The 18,086-nt window shown below is 41.6% G+C and overlaps 2 protein-coding genes across 5 annotated transcripts; one reads left to right on the forward strand and one right to left on the reverse strand.

Annotated features, from left to right (window-relative positions):
- Positions 1-6,956: 6,956 nt before the first annotated feature.
- Positions 6,957-12,520, reverse strand: stpg1 (sperm-tail PG-rich repeat containing 1). 2 transcript variants are annotated; one of them, XM_024395457.2, is made up of 9 exons: positions 12,393-12,520; positions 12,040-12,138; positions 11,830-11,951; positions 11,628-11,726; positions 11,197-11,376; positions 8,161-8,272; positions 7,861-8,029; positions 7,440-7,630; positions 6,957-7,259 (listed from the first exon to the last, which is right to left on the reverse strand). In XM_024395457.2, exons 2-9 carry the CDS (start codon positions 12,071-12,073, stop codon positions 7,186-7,188), a joined length of 981 nt encoding a protein of 326 aa, XP_024251225.1. In that variant the 5' UTR covers positions 12,074-12,138; positions 12,393-12,520; the 3' UTR covers positions 6,957-7,185. The 2 variants fall into 2 exon arrangements, with proteins under 2 accessions (XP_024251225.1, XP_024251226.1); XM_024395458.2 differs by lacking the exon at positions 12,393-12,520 and having other exon boundaries at positions 11,651-11,726.
- Positions 12,508-17,795, forward strand: LOC112229556 (chromatin modification-related protein MEAF6). 3 transcript variants are annotated; one of them, XM_024395460.2, is made up of 8 exons: positions 12,508-12,731; positions 13,244-13,359; positions 15,064-15,151; positions 15,273-15,318; positions 15,448-15,616; positions 16,396-16,425; positions 17,217-17,250; positions 17,394-17,795. In XM_024395460.2, the coding sequence occupies exons 1-8, from the start codon at positions 12,642-12,644 to the stop codon at positions 17,406-17,408; spliced, it is 588 nt and encodes a 195-aa protein (XP_024251228.1). In that variant the 5' UTR covers positions 12,508-12,641; the 3' UTR covers positions 17,409-17,795. The 3 variants fall into 3 exon arrangements, with proteins under 3 accessions (XP_024251228.1, XP_024251227.1, XP_024251229.1); XM_024395459.2 differs by lacking the exon at positions 16,396-16,425 and adding an exon at positions 16,959-17,027; XM_024395461.2 differs by lacking the exon at positions 16,396-16,425.
- Positions 17,796-18,086: the final 291 nt, after the last annotated feature.

Below are 18,086 nucleotides of genomic sequence, written 5' to 3' on the forward strand. Positions count from 1 at the left end.
ACCGGAGGACTGGAGTGTGAAGGTGGCACAGGATGGGCTAGACCGTGAAGGCGTACTGGAGATCTTGAGAGCAGTGTTGGCACAGGACGTGCAAGGCTAGGGATGTGCACAGGAGGCCTGGTGCGTGAGGCTGGCACCAACTTCACCAGCCGACTAACACGCACCTCAGGAAGAGTATGGAGCGCTAACCCAGGTGCCATCAAATCCCCAACACGTTCCGTCGGGCGAATTCCATGCAAAAAGCACCAACACAGCAACTCCCTCATTTCTCTCTCCTCCAATTTCCCCATTAACTCCTTCACAGTCTCTGTTTCGCTCACCTCCAACACCGGCTCTGGTTCTGGTCTCCTCCTTGGCTCCTCACGATAAACAGGGAGAGTTGGCTCAGGTCTGACTCCTGACTCTGCCACACTCTCCCTGAGCCCCCCCCCCCAAGAAATTTTTGGGGCTGATTCTCAGGCTTCCATCTGCTACGCCGTGCTGCCTCCTCATATCTGCGCCTCTCAGCTTTCGCCGCCTCCAGTTCTTCCTTGGGGCGGCGATATTCTCCAGGCTGAGCCCAGGGTCCTTTGGTGGTGGGTGATTCTGTTACGGTTTTCTAGTGGTGATGAAGGAGAGTCGGACCAAACTGCAGCGTGTCGATTGAGATTCATGTTTAATCAAATAAAGAAACACGAACACTACACAAAACAATAAACGTAATCAAAACCGAAACAGCCTATCTAGTGCAAACTAACCGAGAGTACACATAGGACACTAAGGACAATCACCCACGACAAACTCAAAGAATATGGCTGCCTAAATATGGTTCCCAATCAGAGACAACGATAAGCATCTGCCTCTGATTGAGAACCACTCCAGACAGCCATAGACTTTGCTAGATAACCCACTAAGCTACAATCCCAATACCACCACCAAAACCCCAAGACAAACACACCACAATTACAAAAACCCCATGCCACACCCTGGCCTGACCAAATACATAAAGAAAACACAAAATACTTTGACCAGGGCGTGACACCTGCTGATACAAACAGCCATTACTAAGCCTATTCTTCCACAAATCATTCAACAGTTATGTTTTACAGCTATACAGAAGGAAGCAGGATCAGTAAAGAGGTTTTGTTGAGCTGATGACGATTTTAGGTCACAGTCAGTCTGTCTGCCATCTATTCTATCCATCCACTCTTCTATCCCTCCGATCATCTACCTATCCATCATTCATCTCATCCATCAATCCATACATCCACAGTTATTGCTTGAGGTTATTTTTCACGGAGCATTTTAATTTCTGTGGTATTGTCTGTAGGCTATTACATATTCATAATTAAAAGCACAGCTTCCTAATTCAACCGATCAAAGGCTCTCACAATCCCACCAAGAGGCAACAAAATAGAGGTTCTAATATTTTTCTATTTCTTAACTATCTTTTGTCACACGGTCCCTTGACGCAATCTGAGATTGTCTCCACACTCGTCTAAATATCTCTGGCAGTTTTTAAACGTCTTATGCAATCTTTATGAAATAATAGCACCATATTCTGCCCCTAATCCCCTGATGTACTGCCAAATCAGAGAAATAAGCTTAGGTTGACACGATTAGCTCTACCATAAATTTGATTTAAGATACCCTCAGCCACCCCAACACTTTAGCAGCGTTCTGTGGATACTCCAAATTATGAATCCCAAAATTCAATTGGATCTCTCATTCCTTTATTTTCCAGATGATTATCAGTAACTTCAAAGCTAAATATAATTAATGGAGTTATTGCTCTTTTATTTGATAAATAAAATGTTTTATTCAAGAAAGAGTGATAAATGGCTTATGCTGAATATGTAGCATGCCTGTCGGTGCACCAATGATTATTTAGATTGGCTAAGAAGTGTGACAATAAAGAGATTACATATATCAGTGTTAAATCATAAATATTTTAAGGGTCAGGCAGGTTTCTCACTACACAGCTAATCACTATACAGTACATGGGGAAAGGGGAAAATAAACATTTTGATCTCACAATACACACAAATAAAAAACGTTGCACAAACATACCTTCTCTCACAACAAAAGGCTATATCAAGGGAGGGCTCTTTTGAATGAACACGCTTAAACTTGCTCAAATGTGAGTACAAACTGTAATAAACCTCAGACAGCTCCCATAAAACCACAGAGGTATGTGTTTCAGTGTCTCTGCCCATTGTGGAACTACAATTTCAACACCCGTGGCCTCAGACAAGAGCCATTAGTTGAGCCAATAGTTTAAATGTCAGGAAATTCTGTCACAGGGAGCTAGCTCCATAACACAAAGCTTCCTAAAGGCTTAAAGCAGGGGTGTCAAACTAATTTAGCCCCCCGGGCCGCATTCGGCTTTCAATGAGGTCTGGCTATATTTCCTCGCCATCAAAATTGACCTAAAGTTGTTGCTGTATGAATGTAGGTCCATTATGATTTCTACACAGTTTCGAGTTGGTTTTAGTCATTTAAAACTATAGAGTATGTTTCCCCCCCAACTAATTATATTTTTTAAATACAATGATTTTAACTCACATCGGGCCAAATTGGACCCCCTCGCGAGCCGGATCTAGCCTGCGGGCAGCATGTTTGACACCCCTGGTCTAAAGCCTACTCTGAAAGATTTTTATTTTAACAGTCTTCCTAGCAGTTTCCCAGACTAGTGGAAGACCAGAGGAGTAAAAAAAACCACATTCATTTCTCAAAACTAAAGGGAGCTCAGACAGAAGCTTTGTTTGGGAGTGAAAGCCTTATAAATTGTTGTTTGGATTTACAAGGAGTGCTTCTGCAGACAGAATATTGAAGTCAGTGTCTGAATATATATGCAGCTGTTAAAGCGTGGGAGTCAACCAAGTCTGCAGTTGCCGTGGTATCAGTAGAGGAGAATGCAGAGTGGCCAGGAAAAATCGTCAACTGATAACTCACTAGCAGATGGTCCGCTGGAAGCCATATTAAAGTGCTTGCTTTCATCAATATGTATATACAGCACCAGTCAAAAGTTTGGATACACCCACTTATTCAAGGATTTATAGAATAATAGTGAAGACATCAAAACTATGAAATAACACATATGGAATCATGTAGTAACAAAAAAAGTGTTAAACAAATCAAAATATGTTTTATATTTGAGATTATTCAAAGTAGCCAAACTTTGCCTTGATGACAGCTTTGCACACTCTTGGCATACACTCAACCAGCTTCATGAGGTAGTAACCTGGAATGTATTTAAATTAACAGCTGTGCCTTGTTAAAAGTACATTTGTGGAATTTCTTTCCTTAATGCATTTGAGCCAATCAGTTTTGTTGTGACAACGTAGGGATGGTGTACAGAAGATAGCCTATTTGGTAAAAGACAAAGTCTATATTATGGCAAAAACAGCTCAAATAAGCAAAGACAAATGACAGTCCATCATTACTTTAAGACATGAAGGTCAGTCAATGCAGAAAATTTCAAGAACTTTTAAAGTTTCTTCAAGTGCAGTCGCAAAAACCATCAGGCGCTATCATGAGGACCCTGTATATAGCCTCGTTATTGTTATTTTATTGTGTCACATTTAATTGTTTTTTACTTTAGTTTATTTGGTAAATATTTTCTTAACTCTTTCTTGAACTCCACTGTTGGTTAGGGGCTTGTAAGTAAGCATTTCACGGTAAGGTCTACACATCTTGTATTCAGCGCATGTGACAAATAAAGTTTGATTTGATTTGAACTCTTCAGAGGAGACTGCATGAATCAGGCCTTCATGGTCGAATTGCTGCAAAGAAGCCACTATTTAAGGACACCAATAAGATGAAGACGCTTGCTTGGGCCAAGAAACACAAGCAATGGACATTAGATGAGTGAAAAATCTGTCCTTTGTTCTGATAAATCCAAATTTGAGATTTTTGGTTCCAACCGCAGTGTCTTTGTGAGATGCAGAGAAGGTGAACGGATGATGTCCACATGTGTGCTTCTCACTGTGAAGCACGGAGGAGGAGGTGTAATGGTGTGGGGGTGCTTTGCTGGTGACACTATCAGTGATTTATTTAGAATTCGGGGCACATTTAGCCAGCATGGCTACCACAGCATTCTGCAGCGATACTCCATCCCCATCTGGTTTGTGCTTAGTGGGACTACCATTTGTTTTTCAACAGAACCATGACCAAACACACCTCCAGGTTGTGTAAGGGCTATTTCACAGAGAAGGAGAGTGATGGAGTGCTGCATCAGATGACCTGGCCTCCGCGATCGCCCGGCCTCAACCCAATTGAGATGGTTCGGGATGAGTTGGACCACAGAGTAAAGGAAAAGCAGCCAACAAGTGCTCAGCATATGGGGGAACTCCTTCAAGACTGTTGAAAAAGCATTCCAGGTGAAGCTGGTTGAGAGAATGCAGAGAGTGTAAAAAGCTGTCATCAAGGCAAACTTTTCCAGAATCTAAAATATATTTTGATTTGCTTAACACTTTTTGGGTACTACGTGATTCCATGTGTTATTTCATAGTTTTGATGTCTTCGCTATTATTCTACAATGTAGAAAATAGTCAAAATAAAGAAAAACCCTGGAATGAGTAGGTGTGTCCAAACTTTGACTGGTACTGTATATGTAACCACAATTTTAAAGTTGTGTTGCAGTGTGACCCACTGGACACAGACGGTTGATTCAACCAGTGTGTGCCCAGTGGGGACTGTGTATAATATAGAGTTTGACATATTTGTTCAGTGGTCAAGTGTCCTAAGTGTAACTCAATCTGGCAGACAAAACAGGCTGAGATGTAACTCATTATGATGGTCGAAACTGCTTTGGCAGGCAGAACCTGATCTGGGCCACTGATGATGTAAATGCCCTGAAATATGCACCATAGGCATAACCACACAGAGGTTCCAGACATAATACTGAGAACATGAGCCTACTTGTCAAAGGGACTGGCACATGCTAATTTATCATGTAAACCAACCACTAATGGGGACTACTAACTGATATACAGGAGACAAGGGATAAGATGGGTATGGGTTGTCGTGCCACTGTGTATTAACATTTCAATGAAGTGAGAGAGGGGATAAGGGAGTGACTGACTGACACGGCCATTTGTCTTTTGGTTTAAAAGTTATCCCGGTCTCATGCTCAGGCACATTGTTCACATACAGAACCCCTCCTCAGTGTCCCATCCCTCATACAGACCCACTCCCAAGTGTCCCACCCCACAGCACGTCCCCAACAGTTGCTTTGACTACGTTGTCTCATGTGCTCAGCTGTTATTGGGGTGTACCGCTGACAATGATACCACTAGCAGTTGTCAGGGACTACCATTACTGTCCATCATCTCTACATTACTGGGCACAAAACATGCTTACACATGTTTCTTCTTAACGATACAATGCCTTCAGAAAGTATTGATGCCGCTTGATTTTTTCAAAATGTTCTTCTGTTACAGCCTGAATTCAAAATCAATTAATTAAAATATTTGTTTTAAAAAAGGGATTCAATTGAGATGTTTCATCACTGGCCTACACACAATACACCATAATGCCAAAGTGGAATTATGTTTTTACGAAAATGAAAAGCTGAAATGCCTTGAGTCAATAAGTATTCAACCGTTTTGTTATGGCAAGCCTAAATATGTCCCAGAGTAAAAATGTACTTAACAAGTCACATAAGTTACATGGACTCACTCTGTGCAATAATAGTGTTTAACATGATTTTTGAATGACTACCTCATTTCTGTTCTCCACACATACAATTATCTGCAAGGTCCCGCAGTCAAGCAGTGAATTTCAAACACAGATTCAACCACAAAGACCAGGGAGATTTTCCAACGCATCACAAAAAGGGCACCTATTGGTAGATGGGTTTAAAAAAGCAGACATTGAATATCCCTTTGAGCATGGTGAAGTTATTAATTACACGTTGGGTGGTGTATCAATACACCCATTCACGACAAAGATACAGGCATCCTTCCTAACTTAGTTGCCAGAGAGGAAGGAAACCACTCAGGGATTTCACCAATGGTGACTTTGAAACAGTTACAGAGATTAACAGCTGTGATAGGAGAAAACTGACGATGGATCAACAACATTGTAGTTACTCAACAATACTAACCAAATTTACAAAGTGAAAAAAAAAGAATACAAATATTCCAAAATATGCATCCTGTTTGCAACAAGGCCCTAATGTCATACTGCAAAACATGAATACAAAGTGTTATGTTTGGGGCAAATCCAATACAACATATTACTTAGTACCACTTTCCATATTGTCAAGCATAGTGGTGGCTGCATCATGTATGGGTATGCTTGTAATCGTTAAGGACTGGGGAGTTTTTCAGGCGGGAAGAGAAATGGAATGGAGAAGCACAGACAAAATCGTAGAGAAAAATCTGGTTCAGTCGGTTGGTTCAGTCTTGCAGCAGGTAGTCCAGCAGTAAAGAGCGTTGGGTCAATAACTGAAAGATTGCTGGTTTGAAACCCTGAGCCTAACTTTGTGAAAAATCTGTCGATGTGCTTAACCCTAATTTCTCTGGATAAGAGAGTCCGTTAAATGACTAAAATGTAAAACACTGGGAGATTAATTCACCTTTCAGCAGGACAATAAACTACACTTGAGTTCCTTACTAAGAAGACAGTGAATGTTCCTTAGTGGCCGAGTTAAAGTTTTGATCTAAATGTACTTTAAAATCTATGGCAAGACCTGAAAATGGATGTTTAGCTATGTTCAACAACCAATTTGACAGAGCTTGCAAAAGTTTGAAAATAATATGGGAAAATGCTGCACAATCCAGGTGTGGAAAGCTCTTAGAGACTTACCCAGAAAGACTAACAGCTGTAATTGTTGAGTGGAAAAAATGGAATCTAATCCATTTTGAATTGAGGCTGTAACACAACAAAATGTGGAATAAGTCAAGGGGTATGAATGCTTTCTGAAGACACTGTATTGGAAATACAATTACTGAATAGATGGAAATATGAAGTGATTTGTATCTTTCTCTTTAGTCACAGTGAAACACATGCGTACAGTACATGGAATGCACATGAATACATTGTACAAAACCTTCCTCACATGCAGAAACAAACTCCCACACCAAGCCACTCAACCACAATACAATTTCACATAAAGTACACTAGTAAATATATGCACAGTGTGGTGTGAACACATGCAAAAACACCCACACAAAAGCAATGTGAGTTGCCTCAAGTGCTTCATGCTGGAATCCAGTTGTTGGAGTAATTGTATAAGAAAGACCGCTTTGATGATGTGTCTGGTTCATAGTAACCTATAAACAAAAAGTGACATTAAGTTCAATCAATATTCTCTGCAGTGAAATGAAAGTTAAACGTGAATGTATTTTTTTAAGAATACCAATAACAATAGTAAAAAATAATATAGTATAACAGAAAACGAAAAATGGCCACTATAACCGTTAGTGTGATAAGAAGGGTCATTAATACAGCACCTGGCCCTGGAACTCCTTGGCCGCGCACATCCTGGGTCCAACGGCTTGTCCCAGAAACAAACACGGCACTGGACATGAAGTGCTTGGTCGGTTCTCCATAGTTCACTACATCATACTGCCCAGGGCCAGGCAGGGGAGGGTTCTTCAGAAGAATCAGAGGGGGAGCTGATATTCCCAGGTAATGTCTCCTCCTTGGACAAGGGTTAAAGGGCATGGGAGAGGAGTTTAAGACCAGAGAGATGTTATCAGAGAAACGATTACCCTGCTAGTCCTGGATCCGTACTCATAAAGCGTCTCCCAGTAGGAGTGCTGATCTAGAATCAGGACCCCCCCCCCGTCCATGCAATCTTAAACATTCTGATCAAAAAGGCAAAACATCATCTAAATCAGCACTCCATATGGACCCTGTGCTTTTACTCACGGTAGGATGGTTCTCCTGACTGGCTCTGGGGCCTGGTAGGGACTATAGGTGCCTGGGCCTGGGACATGGTTATTCACAGGGGACTGGATCCTCACAGAGTTGGACTTAAAGCAGGAGAGGGGAACCTTGGGGCATTTCTGAGTTATGGCATCATTGACTTTGTAGTGACCTTGAACAAGCAAAGATAAACAGTATCATATATAAAATCCTGTAGAGGAGTCGATGTAATGCAGTATCGATTAAAAATTATATTCCCAATTAGCAAAAATATAATGCTTTAATAAAAAGTGTAATACTTACATGGCGATGGTCCTTTTAGAGTGTTTGAGCACATAGAACTCCTTCCAGTTGTTGACAGAAATACTGATTGAGCGGACACTAACGTGTTTGGCTTTACCCCATTGAAAGACACCTAAAGCATCAAGAATAAAGGCAAGTCTTTAAACAAAAACACTACAGTCATGGCCAAAATGTTTGAGAATGACACAAATATTAATTTTCACAAAGTCTGCTGCCTCAGTTTGTATGATGGCAATTTGCATATACTCTAGAATGTTATGAAAATGATCAGATGATTGATCAAAGAGTGATCCCTCTTTGCCATGCAAATGAACTGAATCCCCAAAAAACATTTCCACTGCAATTCAGCCCTGCCACAAAAAGACCAGCTGACATCATGTCAGTGATTCTCTCGTTAATAACACAGGTGTGAGCGTTGACGAGGACAAGGCTGGAGATCACTCTGTCATATTGATTGAGTTTGAATAACAGACTGGAAGCTTTAAAAGGAGGGTGGTGCTTGGAATCATTGTTATTCCTCTGTCAACCATGGTTACCTGCATGGAAACACGTGCCGTCATCATTGCTTTGCACAAAAAGGGCTTCACAGGCAAGGATATTGTTGCCAGTAAGATTGCACCTAAATCAATCATTTATCGGATCATCAAGATTTTCAAGGAGAGTGGTTCAATAGTTGTGAAGAAGGCTTCAGGGCGCCCAAGAAAGTCCAGCAAGCGCCAGGACCATCTCCTAAAGTTGATTCAGCTGTGGGATTGGGGCACCACCAGTACAGAGCTTGCTCAGGATTTGCAGTAGGCAGGTGTAAGTGCATCTGCACGCACAGTGAGGCGAAGACGTTTGGAAGATGGTCTGGTGTCAAGAAGGGCAGCAAAGAAGTCACTTCTCTCCAGGAAAAACATCAGGAACAGACTGATATTCTGCAAAAGGTACAGGGATTGGAATGCCGAGGCCTGGGGTAAAGTCATTTTCTCTGATGAATCCCCTTTCCGATTGTTTGGGGTATCCGGAAAAAAGCTTGTCCGGAGAAGACAAGAGGAGCGCTACCATCAGTCATGTGTCATGCCAACAGTAAAGCATCCTGAGACCATTCATGTGTGGGGTTGCTTCTCAGCCAAGGAAGTGGGCTCACTCACATAAATAAAGAATGGTACCAACACATCCTCCGAGAGCAACTTCTCCCAACCATCCAGGAACAGGTTGGTGACGAACAATGCCTTTTCCAGCACAATGGAGCACCTTGCCATAAGGCAAAAAGGATAACTAAGTGGCTCGGGGAACAAAACATGGATATTTTGGGTCCAAGGCCAGGAAACCCCCCAGACCTTAATCCCATTGAGAACTTGTGGTCAATCCTCAAGAGGCGAGAGGACAAACAAAAACCCACAAATTCTGACAAACTCCAAGCATTGATTATGCGAGAATGGGCTGCCATCAGTCAGGATGTGGCCTAGAAGTTAATTGACAGCATGCCAGGGCGGATTGCAGAGGTCTTGAAAAAGAAAGGTCAACACTGAAAATATTGACTCTTTGCATCAACTTCATGTAATTGTCAATAAAAGCACTTAGAAAACAAATTAAAAAACACTTATGAAATGCTTGTAATTATACTTCAATATTCCATAGTAACATCTGACAAAAATATCTAAAGACACTGAAGCAGCAAACTTTGTGAAAATTAATATTTGTGTCATTCTCAAAACTTTTGGCCACGACTGTACTTTCATAGCAACATCTTTTGAGTAAAATGTTCAGTACACAAACATGTAAGCCTATTGTATACAGGGAAAAAAAGTACAGTATTTCATATTTTACATTCCAATATGGATCTAAAACATGGCTTCCCTCTTCTCATCAAATCAAATTAAATGTTATTTGTCACGTGTGCCGAATACAACAGGTAGACCTTACCATGAAATACTTACTTACTAGCCCTTAACCAACAATACAGTTCAAGAAATATAGTTAAGAAAAGATTTACTAAATGAACTAAAATAAAAAATAAAATAAAAGTACACAATAAAATAACAATAACGAGGCTATATACAGGGGGTACTGGTACAGAGTCAATGTGCAGCGGTACAGGTTAGGGGTAAAGTGACTATGTATAGATAATAAACAGCAAGTAGCAGCAGTGTAAAAACAAAGGGAGGGGGGGGGGGTCAATGTAAATAGTCTAGGTGGCCATTTGATTAATTGTTCGGCAGTCTTATGGCTTGGGGGTAGAAGCTGTTAAGGAGCCTTTGGACCTAGACTTGGTGCTCTGGTACCGCTTGCCGTGTGGTAGCAGAGTGAACAGTCTATGACTTGGGTGACAGGAGTCTTTGACAATTTTTTTGGGCCTTCCTCTGACACTGCCTAGTATATAGGTCCTGGATGGCAGGAAGCTTGGCCCCAGTGATGTACTGGGCTGTACGCACTACCCTCTGTAGCGCCTTACAGTCGGATGCCGAGCAGTTGTCAATACCAGGCGGTGATGCAACCAATCAGGATGCTCTCAATGGTGCAGCTGTAGAACTTGTTGAGGATCTGGGGACCAATACCAAATCTTTTCAGTCTCCTGAAGGGGAAAAGGTGTTGTCGTGCCCTCTTCATGACTGTCTTGGTGTGATAGTTTGGACCATTATAGGTTGTTGGAGATGTGGACACCAAGGAACTGGAAATTCTCGACCCGCTCCACTACAGCCCCGTCGATGTGAATGGGAGCGTGTTCGTCCGTCCTTTTCCTGTAGTCCACGATCAGCTCCTTTGTCTTGCTCACGTTGAGGGAGAGGTTGTTATCTAGGGTCTAGGGTTTCCGGGATGATGGTGTTGATGTGAGCCATGACCAGCCTTTCAAAGGACTTCATGGCTACCGATGTGAGTTTTACAGGGCGGTAGTCATTTATTTTCACTTATATTCACTTGCCAGTTGGTCCGCGCATGCTCTGAGTACACGTCCTGGTAATCCGTCAGGCCCAACGGCTTTGTGAATGTTGACCTGTTTAAAGGTATTCTCATATAACCTAGGTTGTGAATAACCTTGAATACTGCACTTACATGATATTGATTAGGGGCTGGTGTCTTGTTCTTAGGGCCATCATGTTGTACAGCCACTGGTAGTCGGAAAGTTCTGGAGCCTCCCCTGCCAAAGCTGTGTTTGTGGATCAGAGAGGACTGCAGGTTATAGGCATTTGGTCCTGGGATACCTCTCTGAGGGTTACGGGGAACTCTGACAGCCTAGTGGAGAAGAGAAGATGCCCTAGGTAAGCGTTGTAAGTCTGGCAGAGGACCGGGTTTTAAGAGAGTATAGACCTACCTAATAATCTATAACATAAGCTTCATCGGGTTTCTAAGATCCTAAGGACACTTTATTTGATCCCTATTATCGGTAAAGTTTGAGAATACATTTAATTAAAATCTCATGAGGATTCTACTGATGAGAACAAAGAGATTGAGGTTGTGAGTAGAGTACCATTAACATGTCTGACCTGGGATGCAAAGCCTCCTGTACCTTTCTTTGAGAAGGAGGGGCTGCTGATTTCAGCAGGCCTGTGAGACATATATGTGCCTGGCCCTGGGTTTTCATTCTGAAACCACATTTGAAAATCATATCATAATAGGACAATTATTGTGTTGGTTGATTTATTGATTAGCTGGAGGACTGATTGATTAACTGGTTGACATATCTACCTGACTGTCTTCTGAAAGGAACCTCTTAGCTTGTGACAAGAACCCTTTCTTATCCTCATTGCTTATCACCACTGTTTGGTATTTGGTGGGTATTGATGATATGTATCCTGGAAGTTTGCAGCCTAGATGAATATAAAAAGAGATATCTGAAGTCTGAGCAGATCGTTACTTTAGGTCTACAAAGGATGAAAGGAAAAAAATGACACTTACTGTCATTCAATCCTTTGTGTATTTTGCCCATCATTAGCTAAGAGACATTCAACACAACTGGAAGGACAGGTGCCCGATGCATTTGTACCGCCTGACAATCTGTTTAGAAGGGAAGAGAGTTTGTAATGGCAACGATACTGCAACATCTAACGTTAGCATGCTAACATTTAGCTGACGACTAGTAGCCACAAGCTAGCGATTTGCAAGGTAAATGTAGCTCGATGATCATGATAAAACACAAGTAAAAAATAAATTGAAATAATTTCAGAAGGATTTAGACTTTTGTTATGATCATCGACCTACATTTGCTAAACACGCAAAGTGATCATAGGATGCAATAATTTATATCTTACCAAACTGCTGTCACAGTAGCCAGAAACACATTTCTGAGTGAGGATACAGTGTTTCCGCATATGATATGTTGCCATGACAGCGAGTAAACGTTCTTGGCGGAAAGCAAAGAGGGTGAGGCCAGATAATTAAACGCTTTTGGCTCTTTGCACGCAACCTGTCATCTAGCGCCTACACGTGGCGAATGTTTTTACTGCTTATTTGGCTTCATCATTGAAGACGCGCGGCTGTTTGTTTTTCGAAGATTCATCATGGCAATGCATGCAAAAGCGACACCACCACAGATTCCCGACACACGTCGGGAACTCTCGGAGCTGGTCAAGAGGAAACAAGAACTTGCGGTAAGTGTATTAGTTAGCTACGTTTCCATTTCGCTAAATATCTTGCTATATGCGTATATTGCTGCATCTTATTCTTTATTTGGAAGTTAGCTTGCTAGCTAGCTAACTAACGTTAGGCCACGCTAGTTACTACGACGAGGCCTCGGCTTTCTACCAACATATTTGTGGCTAACTCGTTAGCTAGCTGCCATACTAATTGAGTTATCGCACATTTGATAAAATGTAACATGCCTTTATTGAGCATGGTGGGTATAGATTATTTTACTCCGGACTCAATGTATAGGTACAATGTGTCGCTGGGGCTAGTTACTATGTAGTAACTTATTTTGCCCACAAGGAGCAGCCAAAACCTACTATGCGCATACCCTCATACTGTACATCATGGCTCTGGTTCCAGAAGTGTCCTCTTTTATCTGTGCTGGTACAGTCTCTGGCTATATTGTAATAACACATTCTGTCCGTTTCATAAACCACAAATGCAAAGTCTAATGCCTTTTGCATACTTTCCACAGGAGACGTTGGTGAACTTGGAGCGACAGATCTATGCATTTGAGGGCAGCTACTTGGAAGATACCCAGATGTATGGGAACATCATCAGAGGATGGGACAGATATCTCACCAACCAAAAGTAAGCATGACATGGTACAGCACACTTAGACATGAAAAGTGAATAGTTGATATTGAATCATCAAGCCTGTGTTTGCAGTCTACAGTTGAAGTTGGAAGTTTACATACACTTAGGTTGGAGTCATTAAAACTTGTTTTTCAATCACTCCACAAATTTCTTGTTAACAAACTATAGTTTTGGCATGTCGGTTAGGACATCTACTTTGTGCATGACACAAGTAATTTTTCCAACAATTGTTTACAGATTACTTCACTTATAATTCACTGTATCACAGTTCCAGTGGGTCAGAAGTTTACATACACTAAGTTGACTGTGCCTTTAAACAGCTTAGAAAATTCCAGAAAATTATGTCATAGGCTAATTGACATCATTTGAGTCAATTGGAGGTGTACCTGTGGATGTATTTCAAGGTCTACCTCCAAACTCTGTGCCTCTTTGCTTGACATCATGGGAAAATCAAAAGAAATCTGACAAATTCTATAATTCCACAAGTCTGGTTCATCCTTGGGAGCAATTTCCAAATGCCTGAAGGTACCACGTGTATTATTGTTTGTACAGATGAACAAGTATAAACACCATTGTACCATGCAGCCGTCATACCGCTCAGGAAGGAGACACGTTCTGTCTCCTAGAGATGAACGTACTTTGGTGCAAAAAGTGCAAATCAAACCCAGAACAACAGCAAAGGACCTTGTGAAGATGCTGGAGGAAACCGGTACAAAAGTATCTATATCCACAGTAAAACAAGTCCTATATCGACATAACCTGAAAGGCCGCTCAGCAAGGAAGAAGCCACTGCTCCAAAACCGCCATAAAAAAAGCCAGACTATGGTTTGCAACTGCACATGTGGACAAAGATCGTACTTTTTGGAGAAATGTCCTCTGGTCTGATGAAACAAAAATAGAACTTAATGACCATCGTTATATTTGGAGGAAAAGGGGGAGGCTTGCAAGCAGTAGAACACCATCCTAACCGTGAAGCACGGGGGTGGCAGCATCATGTTGTGGGGGTGCTTTGCTTCTGGAGGGACTGGTGCACTTCACAAAATAGATGGCATCATGAGGTAGGAAATTATGTGGATATATTGAAGCAACATCTCAAGACATCTGTCAGGAAGTTGAAGCTTGGTCGCAAATGGGTCTTCCAAATGGACAATGACCCCAAGCATACTAACAAAGTTGTGGCAAAATGGCTTAAGGACAACAAAGTCTAGTTATTGGATTGGCCATCACAAAGCCCTGCCCTCAATCCTATAGAAAATTTGTGGGCAGAACTGAAAAAGCGTATGTGAGCAAGGAGGCCTACAAACCTGACTCAGTTACACCAGCTCTGTCAGGAGGAATGGGCCAAAATTCACCCACCTTATTGTGGGAAGCTTGTGGAAGGGTACCTGAAAACGTTTGACCTAAGTTAAACAATTTAAAGGCAACGCTACCAAATACTAATTGAGTGTATGTAAACTTCTGACCCACTGGGAATGCGATGAAAGAAATAAAAGCTGAAATAAATCATTTTCTAATATTATTCTGACATTTCACGTTCTTAAAATAAAGTGTTGGTCCTAACTGACCTAAGACAGGGAATGTTTACTTGGATTAAATGTCAGGAATTGTGAAAAACTGAGTTTAAATGTACTTGGCTAAGGTGTATGTAAACTTTCGACTTAAACTGTATTTACCTTGTTCTGTATTGTTCCGTTATAGAAATTCCAACAGCAAGACGGACAGAAGAAACCGAAAGTTCAAGGAGGCAGAGCGTCTGTTCAGCAAGTCCTCCGTCACTTCTGTAGCAGTGAGTGCTTCACCTCACTCTATCCTCTGCCTGTCCTCTCAATATGTTCATGCTAGATCGTGTATGATTGCAAGAATGTATAAATGCTGAGTCTGACCAACTTTTCGCCTTTGTTGAACAGGCTGTCTGTGCACTCGGTGGGATACCAGATCACATGAATGAAAAGCGTAGGTATTTGGTTCAGAACAACTGCATGCAACTTTTTTTATTACTATATATATTTTTTAGCACACTGCATATATCTGTCTGAGATACTGATAGATGTGAGTGTGACATGCTGCTCCATTGTGGGACAGAGAGCGACACGTCCCCAGACCTCCAGAACCAGGAGAATGAGCCCAGTCAGGAGGACACAGAGGATGCAGATGGGGCCCTGCAGGACCTCAAACCTCAGAAGGCTGCATCCTCTTCCTCAGGCAGTCACCATGGAAGCCACAAGAAGAGGAAGAACAAAAACAGACACAGGTACTTGACCCTAAACACAGCCCCCCTGGTCTAGGCTATCTCCTAAATACATCCCCTCTGGTCTAGGCTAACTCCTAAATACATCCCCTCTGGTCTAGGCTAACTCCTAAATACATCCCCTCTGGTCTAGGCTAACTCCTAAATACATCCCCTCTGGTCTAGGCTAACTCCTAGGGGGCTTTCAGTAGGACACATTGCTGTGGAATGTTCAGGTGGCAGGTAGCCTAGCAGTTAAGAGTGTTGCTCTTGTAAGTCGCTCTGGATAAGAGCGTCTGCTAAATGAGTGAAATGTAAGATTAACTGAACATGGCCCTACTGTCGAGTCTGAAATCTGTGCTGTGCTCTCTCACTCTTTTTGATTGCTATGGATAATGCACATTGTCTCTGACTCTGAAGTTTCTTTGGCCAAGCTGCTAAGCTTGTACTGTTTTTGTTTTTCTTGGGTTAGCAACACACCATTTTTAAAGTTGTCAGGGTCAGTTTGATTGGGTGTACTAGTGTTAAAACATCTGGTTTATAGCAAGTGGATAGTCTTTGTTTGTGTTGGCGCTGGAATGTGAGGAATAGTAAGCTTATCACACCTGTTTCTGTCCACTGTGTTATGTTGTATGTAGCTTAATATATTTAGCGCCAGATCTGCTCAATAAGATACGCTTCATTTTGTGAAAAGACAAAATATTGTTGTAGTTTAATTTTACAGATATGTAGGCATCCCTTTAGAGTGAGTCAGGCCGGTGTACTAACTACTGCTGCTCTTTCCTCCCCTAACGCTGCCCCAGCCCTTCTGCCATGTTTGATTATGACTTTGAGTAAGTCTCCAATTTTACTTCCTGCTTCCTGTGGTGATACATCCTGGCTACGTACCACTATTCCCTACATAGCGCACTGCTCTTGGGCTCTGGTCAAAGGTAGTGCACTATGTAGGGAATATGGTTCCATTTGGGATACAACCCCCACCTTCTTTGACCCCATCCTGACTTTCCCACTCTCTCCATCCCTCAGCTCTCTGTTTTGCTTCTGTCGCTCTAGCTCTGTCGGTTCATGCGTCCTCATAGATTCACTATCATTATTGCATGTCCAAATCTTCAACAATGTCCCAAATGATACCCAATTCCCTATTTAGTACACCACTTTTGACCAGGCCCCATACAAGGAATAGGGTGCCATTTGGGGATGAACCCTTCATTTCTCAAATCATGTGTTGTTTATAATAAGGTATTAACACCTAGCTTCTGTAGACTCAACACTAGATTATTAAGTGTTTATGAATCATAGGGGCTTAAACACTTCTTCTATAGAAGTTTAGTGTATTTCTTGACCCTTCATGGTTTCATTCCAAAAGGTCAAGTTCCCCTAATCCAGTTATGAAAAAAGCTGCTCTTCCTGCCAAAATGAGATGGGGAGGTCAAAGGTTGAGTACAAACAAACATATTTCGCTGCAACCCAGGTGTTCATATGGTGCTCTGGTGGTCTTGTTGTGGTTTGGTCTCTTAGCTTGAGTAACTGTAGTGGTGCTTGTTGTCCCCCCTAGTTACCGTTGTATTTAGTCAAACCTGAAATTGGCCTACCTAACACAACTCTTGCATTGTTTTGTTTTTAGATTTGACATGAAAGTGAACAAAAAACCCAGAGTGGTAAGCTATTCATTTTGTGGGACAACATAACATTTAAATGTCTGCTCATTGCTTGCATTGAGCTATTAATAAAGACATTTGTTATTAGAAAGATTTAGGTTCTGCTTTTAATTCTTGTTGTCTATATTGTCCTTGTTCCACAGGATTATTCGACTTGATCAAGTGGCCAGACAAAGGTCTACGGTGAAGCAGAGAGCCCCTCTGAACTTTAACTGTCTTTATTGTGTACATTGCATGAAACATTGCCTCTCACTTGCTATCAGAAATATTTCTGTTTCACGATTTTCCTGCAGACAAGGTGTGTTATTGCATGTTACTCAAGATGCAGGTGGGGGTTGGATAACACCGTATTGTATAGGGTTGAAAATGCACTATTTATTATGTAGCTCCCACCATTTTTCTCTCTTTGTAACAAAAAGTTGTTTTACTTTGTATTAGTCATTGTGTAGTTTTGTAGCTCTAGAATATCCCAGCTTCTTTTTAATATTTTATTTTATTTTGAGATTTGTTTTGCATAAGATTGTAATAAAACCTTGAAATTACAATACATTTGTTTATTGCTAAAAATCTACGCTTCAGTAAATCATTAGTCACCATCTGTCTTTACCCTGTATTCTTCAGTAATAATACAGCAGGAAAATCAACACAGAAGCTAGTTTATTATCATCAGATTTCCCCTTGTCTGACAGCAATTACTGCCTGGTTTCTTTGTGGTGTCTTCATGGCTCATTTACGTACCAATTACAGGCCAATGAGCTCAGACGAGCCTCGGGGATCCTAGGATGTCTCCCAAGTCCCCCCCTCTTATTGGATCAGTCCTAAATAGCATCACCATT

The sequence above is a fragment of the Oncorhynchus tshawytscha genome, linkage group LG31 (genome assembly GCF_018296145.1).
Source record: "Oncorhynchus tshawytscha isolate Ot180627B linkage group LG31, Otsh_v2.0, whole genome shotgun sequence".
NCBI lineage: Eukaryota > Metazoa > Chordata > Actinopteri > Salmoniformes > Salmonidae > Oncorhynchus > Oncorhynchus tshawytscha.